The sequence below is a fragment of the Physeter macrocephalus genome, chromosome 15, assembly GCF_002837175.3.
Source record: "Physeter macrocephalus isolate SW-GA chromosome 15, ASM283717v5, whole genome shotgun sequence".
Lineage (NCBI taxonomy): Eukaryota > Metazoa > Chordata > Mammalia > Artiodactyla > Physeteridae > Physeter > Physeter macrocephalus.
This window is the reverse complement of record NC_041228.1, coordinates 68,814,565-68,824,630: the sequence shown is the minus strand read 5'-3', so window position 1 is coordinate 68,824,630 and position 10,066 is coordinate 68,814,565. Positions and strand designations below refer to the sequence as shown.

Sequence of the window (10,066 nt, the reverse complement as noted above, 5' to 3'; positions counted from 1 at the left end):
ACCACCCCCCCCTCATCTCACCCTCCCGCGCCCCCCCCCCACACACACACACACAGACACTCTGCAAATCAACACTTGGTCAAGGAGCTGCCACATCTCCTACCTGCCAGGTCTTGCTCTGCCCATGAACACTGGGCTAAGATGTAAATTGGGGGATTCTCTCTGGGGGGTTCCCTCCTCACCACCATCCTTTCTCTCTGCACGTGCAGGCCCCCTGGACCCGGCACAAATCCACCCCTCGTTGACATCCTTTGCGTTCAGAGTCCTCCTAACAAGGGCCAGCCGTGCTCACCGGAGTGCAAACATCGCTCCGCGCTCCGCTCCCTGAAATGCCAGATGGACAGCCCCCCACCCCTCATTTGTGGGTCCACATCTGACAGAGCAAAAGGCTTTTATCTCAGAAGGAAAGAGACCGGTTCTGAGCGGCAACCCCGCCCTCAAGCACACACGGAGTCAAAAAGACATTTGTCCAAAGGGCCTGTCACAGGGAAAACTTTTGTTTTGTTTTGTTTTAAGCATTTTCTCTTCCCGCCAAAATATCTTGTACCCGATGCCTCAGCAGCAGCAGCAGGTCCGTGGAAAGCCTGCCATCTGACCTGCTCGCACGTCCCTCTTCGCGTCCCATCTGGTGTCTGGCGCACACAAAGGCCCCCGGCCGCCCCGCCCCACCCTTTCTGCAGCCCGGGGTGCTTTGGGGCGGCCGCACCCCGCCAGCGGCCACCGGTCGTCCCGTCCCTCAGGCCCTCCCCACGCGAGGGGCTGGTCCCCGCGCGCCCTGCGGCCCGAGGACCGACGGGTGATGTCAGCGGGTGTCCGAGCCCTGGGACCCATCAGGCGCTGGCACGAAGGATTAACACGCGCGCGCCTCTGACTCAGCAGTTCCCAGCTCCCGGGAATGAACGCGGCCTGGACTGCAGTTTACGAGGGCGCAAAGACCCAGCTGCCACGGAGCCGCAGCACTACCTTTCCGCACAACAGCAAAAATCTGGAAACAAAACAACTCTGACAGTTCAGAATGGGTTGGGTTTCATCGATCGTGGAAATAGCGATTACAGATGATGCTGGAGACCTGTGTGTCTGTTGGCATCAAAGGACATCCACAAAAACACTCTTAAATATCAATAGCAAGTTTCAAAGTAATATGTATAATGTGATTCTGTTTTGTTATATAATATATATATATATATATATATATACACACATATATGTATGTATGTAGAAAAAGTATCTATGCCAAGAGGTTAAATGATTATTTCTGGATATTGAGTTTATGATTGATTTTATCTTCCTATATTTGATCATATTTTCTGATTTTTACACATGTCCTTAATTGTATAATAAAAAAAGAAATTTAAAAAATGAATGCTGGAGACAGCTTTCTCATTTACTTATAGATATTATTTAAAGCCATGGACCAGATGAGGGGAAATATAGAAAAGAGAAGGAGGTCCAGGACAGAGGCCTGGGGACTCCAGGGTTTAGAAATTGGACAGAGGAGGAAAAGACAGGAAAGGAATCCAAGAAGGGGCAGCCAGTAAGAAGAGAGAAAAAACAGAAGGCTCCCAGAGGCCAAGAGAAAGAAGTGGCTCAGGCACTGTCACTTGTCCCTGAGAGGTCAGAGAATAAGATTAGGACAGCAAATTGGGCATGGGTTGGCAAGATGGAATTTTATCAGATAAGAGGGAAGGCAAGGAAGTGGAGTTCTGCAGAGAAATGTGGTATGTGGAGGGAGGTGTCCACCAAGGGAGGGTTGTTTTCTCAGAGTGGGAAACATTTCAACATTGCTGTACGATGATGAGAACGATTAGGTAAAGAGGGAGTCAGTGATCCATCCAGTAGCTAGGGATGCTGGGCAGAGAAGGAGGATTTGCAAGGGCAACCAGCTAGGGTGGGTGAGAGGCCAGCGGTCCAGCTCCCGGGACAGCTCACCCTCCACAAGGAGAAAGAAAGCAGAGCTTAGGTGGGCTCGAGTGCAGGCAGTTTGGCAGGTGTGGCTGGGTTAAGATGAGGTATTTCTAGGATGTGTGGCAGAGGCTTGAGCTTGGACATCGATGTACATTTTACAAAAGATCAGCTGGTACCGTTGTCTGTTTGCCTCTAGCTGCTCTGCAAAGTGCTTCAGCCCATTACTGGAAGGAGCTTCTCCCACCCCTGCCTAAAGCCTCTTCTGACTTAAGACTTAAGGGCTGCACCCTCCAGAAAGGTGAGGGAGGTGCTGTCACTAAGCCTGTTCCTAAAATTAAACTAGGAGGTCCTTTATCTCCTGAATTCTTAGTACAGAACTTAAAAAAAAAAATAGTAGGAGCTCAATAAATAGGTGTTGAAGGAAGGAAGGGAGGAAGGGAAGAAAGAAGTGGGGGAGGGAAGGAGGAGGAAGCATCTGTGTTTTAGAATTGAGGAAATCAAAGCTCAGAAAGGTAAACATAGGTCTTCTGATTCCAAACCCTGCATATAAAATCAACCAAGAGTCGCACAGAAATATGTATTGTATTATCAGACACAATTAGAGCTACAGGGAGGTTGCATATGATTAGCTTATGCTTATTGTCCCCATGTAATTATTAATAGCACCACATTTCAAGCTCCAAACTGTCCCTGGGTTAGGTGATCAATTATTTGGTCACCCAGTTATACTATATAGAGTTACTATAGCAATTCAACAAAGGCCCCCTGAGTCACCCTCCCTTGAAAACACACCCGTTGGCACCTTGCCAACCTAATGGAGTCATCAGTGGGCACTGAGTTCCGACTGGGGGTGGGTGCTTGAGTCAAAGCATTCAGAACCACCTGCAAACTGAAATTTCAACCTTTATCATACTTTCATGTGGTTCAGTATCAGATTCTCCCTTTTAACCATCCCTGCATAGCCCTCAGTATTAAATATGAGTGTGAACTGGGCTACATTATTTTTATTTTATTATTATAATCATTTTTTTTTTGGTCAAGCCTCAGGGCATGTGGGGTCTTAGATCCCCGACCAGGGATGGAAACCGCACCCCCTGCAGTAGAAGCGCAGAGTCTTAACCAGTGGACAGCCAGGGAAGTCCTGCTGTATTGTTTTTTCAAATGTTTTGCTCCTATTCTCTTATTCTGTTACTGTTTTACTGATTATACATTCCAAACAAAACTAGATGAATTTTTAACACCTTTTTTGAGGTATAATTAATATACCATAAAATTCGCTCATTTTAAGTGTTCAGTTCAACAATTTTTGGTAAATTCACAGAACTGTGTAACCAACAGTACAATAATTGGATTAATTTTATTTATATAATGGAAATCATTCACATCTTGAGTTTCCTATTAACATGAATTACTTCGTGCATACAACTCCATCCCCAAATATATACTCCATATACCTCTCTCTCTCTCTCCCCTTCAATTTTGCACTAATTTATATCTGTCTCAGGAAATGACTTCATCTCAGTGCTTAATAAATGGGAATTATAAAATAATGATCATATTCTCGAGCATAATAGTCTGTTAGTATTTTTTCCAGGACACACCCCATCTTATGTTTTCATGCAAAGGGGGGAAATATCGTAACTGAGAAGACAGCTCTCCCCTTACAATGTAGGAGACAGGCAATGGCTGACAACTGATAATTTAATTACGTGACTCAGAGAAGTTCTGCCTCCCAGGTTCCTCTCATCCCTCTCCTCAAGCGCTGTACCTCCTCAGCCAGCCACTCACCCTTTATGGTTATTGGTAAACAGACACACTGCCTTGTCACTCAGAGGCATTTTCTCTGCATTATAAGAGAGGAAAATGCACGCAGCTGTGGGGAATGCAATGCGCCTTATTTCCCATGAGCCTCTTTGATATTTGTCACAGTCAACATTCTATATGAGGATTCAGGTTGAAATTTGCCGATTAACTTCTCTTTCATCACAGAACCTAAAAAGACACCATCATGGCTGCACTGATTTCTACCACCACCATGTTCTTCTACATTAATATTATGAAATCAGCTACTCTGCTGAGTGCAGTGTCTGATATCCATGTGCCAAGAAAACTTAATGGCAACAAGGGCTAAATCCTAACCTCTCACCGAGCTTGATGTCCTAGTTCACTGGCCACCAAACACATTCAAGAATATCAATAATACAACGAAGGACTTCCCTGGTGGCGCAGTGGTTAAGAATCCGCCTGCCAATGCAGGGGACACAGGTTCAAGCCCTGGTCCAGGAAGATCCCACATGTTGTGGGGCAACTAAGCCCGTGTGCCACAACTACCGAACCTGTGCTCTAGAGCCCGCGAGCCACAACTACTGAGCCCACATGCCACCACTACTGAAGCGCGCGGGCCTAGAGCCCATGCTCTGCAGCAAGAGAAGCCACTGCAATAAGAAGCCCGCGCACAGCAACGAAGACCCAACACAGCCAAAACTAAATGTTAATTAAAATTTTTTAAAAATACAAGGAATTGCCTAGAAGAGGGTAAAAGTCTTTCTAGAACCCTCCAGCAAAAAGCTATGGAGATGATATTTCTTACCCAAGAGCCCCAGGAGTGGTTCTCAAACTTTCAAATTTCATGGACCTGTAAGATTTCAAAAATATTGAGGATTTGAGGGAGTGACATAGATTTGGAGTCTGGCATATTTTGTCAAATAAAGATATCCTCATTGTTTTAAAAAGAAGGATTACTATTTAAACACCCCCAAAATGAGAAGAACATGTTCTCAGAATAAATGACTATTTGATAAGTTAATTAAATTTTGTTTTATAAATGAGAATATATATATGTATAAATGAATCACTTTGCTGTACAGCAGAAATTAACACAACACTGTAAATCAACTGTACTTCAATTTAAAAAAACTTTGTTTTACTTAAAAACTTATGCCCCCACACTTTCCTCAAATAAGAGCATATCCTCACCCCAAATAGACCAATATTGTCTTTCATGTAGACAATGGAATTAGAAAAACATTTGTTTCTAATTCTCTACCTAGATCAAAAATTGATAAAAACGATCCCAAACTGAATGCTAGAATTCAGGCAATAAAATATGGTGCTGCAATTCTAGTGAATGCCAGATTTCCTATGTTCTTATCCTATCCGTCCCCACCTCCTTAATTTGTATGATAGCCTAGGGGAATAATTCCCTTTGCTACTCTTTCTCCATCAGCAAACCTGAGAAAACGTTCATCTTTATCACCACGTCGTGAAAAGTTACAGCAAAAGAAACTGATTAAAAGACTCAAAACCACACAAATAAGTTCCCACTAGACCTACAGAGCTCAGCCGTTTCAGGAATTATAGATTTTATCATCACATCTATCCCCCAGATTCATTTATAACACCCTGGTGACATCATACACTTTCTCCTTTAGAAAGTGAACAGTAAACCAAATATGAAAGTATAAATCACATTTACTCCTTCACATTGGTTACCTGATGTTTATCAACCACCTGCTGGTGCACTGCCCTTCCTGTGTCCTGTGAGGGAAGAGACGTGAATTCGATGCCGTCTCTGAGAAGGAAGGTGAGCTGTGGACACAGAGCACAGTGCTTCCGAGCCAAAGGGTGGAGGCCCCGCTGGGGGCACAAGTTTTACATTATTACGATTATAGTTCTCATATCCAGCTTTTTTTTCACCTGATGTTCTGTTTATACTTTTCTGTGTTTGTATCTACATAGTCTGAAAATAGAACAGGCCTTGGAATCAGAAGACCCAAGTTCAAATGCAGCTCTACCACTTACCACCTACCTGCAAAGGCAGATGTAGGTCTTATGGGGCCCAAGGCGTGGGGGCCACTCTTTAAGAATACAAAACTAAGAGCAGAATTGAATATTTCTTTGGAATGAAAAAGGAAATCACAACACATTTCTGGAGATTTCAGTCTTTTCTTCTGAGATCTCTTTAGACAATTTACCAGAAATGCTAATACAGAAATGCTCTCTGATTACAATCTATTCCCCCGACCCCCATCCCAGCCACCACGTCCCACCTCCCCATGTGACTTCCCCGCTCACAGGGACTCATGCAAGTGGGGGCCCTGAAGTTTAAGCTTCATTTGCTTTATAGTAAGTCCACCCCGTCAGTGTGATCCTGGGCAGGTCACAGAACTTCTCTGGTCCTCAGTTTGCTCATCTACAAAATGGAATCATAATAGCTACCTGCGAAGGTTGCTGTGAGGACCAAATAAAATAATGCAGAAATCAGTGCTGGAACCCGTGGGGACCACACAGTCTGGTTATTATTCCTCTAACGCCAATGACTGGGAGGTGGAGGCTATGTATGGGACACCCTGCACTGTTCCTCATAGAGACCAGTTTCCTTCCAGTTAGATAGATTATTGTCATTTTTCAACAATCTATGCCTGCCTTCCTTATGTCACTTTTAATGGATTTTTAGACCAATAGATTTTGTGAGTTTTTATAGAGTCTTCTCTAGCAATTTGCAGTTAAAGGAGGAAGTAGGTAAAGCAACAATTTATCTGGGTCATCCCCTTAATTATTTCTTCTGAAAACAATGCCTGAAAAAAAATCTTTTTCTGGGGGGGCGGGGATGCATTGAAGCAATTAGAAAAATGTTAAAGGACTCAAGAGATTCAACGGCTCTGGCCTGTGAGCAGACGGGCCATTCATAACTTTGTAGTTTCTAATTCAGAGCAGTCTCAGATGAATTTCCTACCCAAGCTGGTCTGCTTATGGAACAAAAGCCTGGAGCTGTGTCTGTTTCACGCCCCATTGGAGGTGCACACTGCCAGGGCTGGCCTCTCTGGTGGCCTGTATTCAAAAGAGGGACTCGCTGCCCTCAGCAATTTGGCTTTTACAAATCACTGCAGGGAAATTCAGTTTAGACAACACATAAATGCTTTCCTTCATACCACTGGGACTTCGCCACAGTCCTTTTTATCTTATAAGTCACCCACAAAGGTTTCAATGAACTATTTCCTGTTACTGCAGCCTCACCAAGAAAGGCACCCTCTTCTGGGGCAAATTTTCCAAAATGCTAAAATCTGAAGGTGACCCCTGAAAGTTGTCCCTAAGTGATTTCTTCCAGGTTTTACAACATAGAGCCCTCCAATGATCATTTTCATGTGGCTGCATTTTACCTGATATCCTACTGGGTCTGACAAACAGGGATTAATTAGGTACCTGTAAAATAATACACAATCTGGGAATGGTGTTAATACCTCAACGGGCAAGAGATGCCAAGTGTCTCATTTTAAACAATTTACCTCGGTTTTAGTCCTGCCTTTATGAAAAAAAATAAAAAATGCTTCTGCAATTACAACTACTCCAGCCTCAGCTCAGTTACCTTACCTACATAACAAAGGAGGAAGGAATGGAGCCCAAGGACCACACGGTGGGCAGGAGAGATGAACGGATGAACGTAACAGGAAGGCTGGGCGCCACCTTCCAAGCAGATCAGACTAAGGGGCAGGAGGATACCACCTCTGTGTGCTGGAGAGAGGAGACAAGAAACCAAGAAACCAATTAACTAATTTTTTTTTTTTTTTTTTTTTTTGGGGTACTCGGGCCTCTCACTATTGTGGCCTCTCCCGTTGCGGAGCAGGCTCAGCGGCCATCGCTCACGGGCCCAGCCGCTCCGCGGCACGTGGGATCTTCCTGGACCGGGGCACGAACCCGTGTCCCCTGCATTGGCAGGAGGACTCTCAACCACCGCGCCACCAGGGAAGCCCAATTAACTAATTTTAAAGAGTGGGTGGTGAGGCATAACTATTACTTCCCAGGATTTTCCTGAGACTACAGTTTTCGCTTTCATAATTTAAAAAGTATATTTTTTTAATATTTGGAGATAATTGAATACTTATAAGTGAATTTCCTTAAATACTGAAAGTAAATATCTAATAAGTGAAAGTAAATATCTAATAACGGTGCCTTCTGTTAGAGAGAGAATTGACCTCAAATTTTAAATTAAATTTTCCGAAAGCTTCAACCCAGGTTTCTTCTCCACATCTTGAATTTTGGCTTTCATATTCTTCAAACGTTAGGCTGACCTGATTTTTCTTTCCGGTTACATCAATGTAACTTGATGAATCCCTAATAAGGAGAGTGTATCCAACCTTGCAAAAAAAAAAAAGTTAAGAATGAAACTAAAATACCGTAATAGAAAAAAGAGCATTTAAGATAAAGTCCAAACAAATTTTTTAAATTCTTTCAAGATAAAATTCATCTTACAAGGGGCTATCTGGATAGCTTCTGTCCATTGACTACAATTTCTGAGCATTATGTCATTTATGTTATATTTACTCCATTATTAAAAATTTACCCATGGACTACGTATCTACCACAAATGCAACAATTCACACTGTTATAGTAGCCTAATATGAGAGGCTGAATAATGATCCCCCAAGACGTCGATGTGCAAACCCCTAGAACCTGTAAACATGTTACCTTACATGGTAAAAAAGGACTTGGCAGATGTAATTAAGTTAAGGGTCTTGACATGGGGAAGAGTAGTCTAGATTACCCAGGTGGACCCAGTGTAATCACAAAGGATACAGAGGGAGGTTTGACTAGAAAGAGGAATGTCAGAGGAATGTAGCATGAGGAAGGTTCCACCAACCACTCCTAACTTTGAAGATGGAGGAAGGGGCTAAGTGCCAAGGAATGCAGGCAGCCTCTTGGAGCTAGAAAATGCAAGGAAATAGATTTTCCCCTAGAGCCTCCAGAAGGAATGCAGGCTTTCTGACACCTTGACTTTAGCCCATTGAAACTGACTTCAAATTTCTGACTTCCAAACTGTAAGATAATAAATTTGCATTGTTTTAAGCCACTGAATTTGTGGTAATTTGTTACAGCAGCAATTGGAAATTAATACAGCAGGGTATAGTGTATTAATTCTCATTTTACAGAGAGAGACCTAAGATCTTTCTATTTCAAACTTCTATGAGCCAAAATAGTTGAGCACAGTGACTTGAATAAGATGAGTTGATATTGTTACCAAAGCAGGTCCGTTGGCCAACTCACAGCAAGCCAAGTGCTGAGACACCAAGGTTCACAACCAAGAAATAGTTTACTCACAAGGCAGCCAAGTACAGGGATGGGAGAACAAGTCTCATATCCACCTCCCTGAAGTCGAGGGGTATGGGATATTTAAGGGATAAGCAGGGAGGTCTTAGGTGTGGGGAAAGGTGACTGGGGGCAGGGGAAAAGGCAAGATAATGTGTTCCGCAGAGGCATATCTGGGTTACATGCTTCTCATTATTCAAAAATGGAGGCACTTGGGACTTCCCTGGTGGTCCAGTGGGTTAGACTCCACGCTCCCAATGCAGGGGACCCGGGTTTGATCCCTAGTCGGGGAACTAGATCCCACATGCATGCCACAACTAAGAGTCTGCATGCCACAACTAAGAGTCTGCATGCCACAAATAAGTCCGCATGCCGCAACTCAAAGATCCTACATGCCGCAACTAAGACTGGTGCAGCCAAAATAAATAAATAAGTAAAACTATATAATAAATAGCAATATATTATATAATGTAGTAAACAATGAATATACTGTGTATTAATTGATTGATAAATAATTTTTTTTTTTAATGGAGGCACTTAACATGATCTTAGGGTAGAGTTTTCCAGTCCTCTGATGTCAAAAGACCATCCACTGGACACCTGCACAAGCCCAGTTTTAGGGTCAGTGGTCCCAACCAGCCTTAGCCGGCTGGCACTGGACAAGAGCTGCCTCCAATTTCCTGTAAAACAATGGGGCTATGTGAAGCTGGAAAGGCATGCAATTAAAGCGAGAAAGAAAAGGAAAGAAAGAAAGAAAGAGAGAGAGAAAGAAAGAAAGAAAGGGAGAAAGAGAGAGAGATAGAGAGAGAGAGGGAGGAAGGAAGGAAGGAAAGAAGGAAGAAAACAAAAGCCAGCTTAATCAGCGAAGGCAGTTTAAGAGCAGGTTTTTTTATTTATTTATTTATTTATTTTTTAAGAGAGAGAGAGGGAGGAAGGAAGGAAGGAAAGAAGGAAGAAAACAAAAGCCAGCTTAATCAGCGAAGGCAGTTTAAGAGCAGGTTTTTTTTATTTATTTATTTATTTATTTTTTAATTTTTTTTGTGTGTGTGTGTGGTATGCGGGCCTCCCTCTGCTGCGG

General features: G+C 43.2%; 1 protein-coding gene across 1 annotated transcript in view; it reads left to right on the top strand.

Moving 5' to 3' along the window:
- The window catches only part of LOC102986849 (uncharacterized), a 12,470-nt gene extending 11,384 nt beyond the window's left edge, over positions 1-1,086 (top strand). Inside the window, exon 4 of the mRNA XM_028500556.1 lies at positions 210-1,086. Within this exon, the coding sequence (XP_028356357.1) occupies positions 210-1,059 (850 nt within the window). The 3' untranslated portion in view covers positions 1,060-1,086. The remainder of the gene's footprint in view (positions 1-209) is intronic.
- The last annotated feature ends 8,980 nt before the right edge of the window (positions 1,087-10,066 follow it).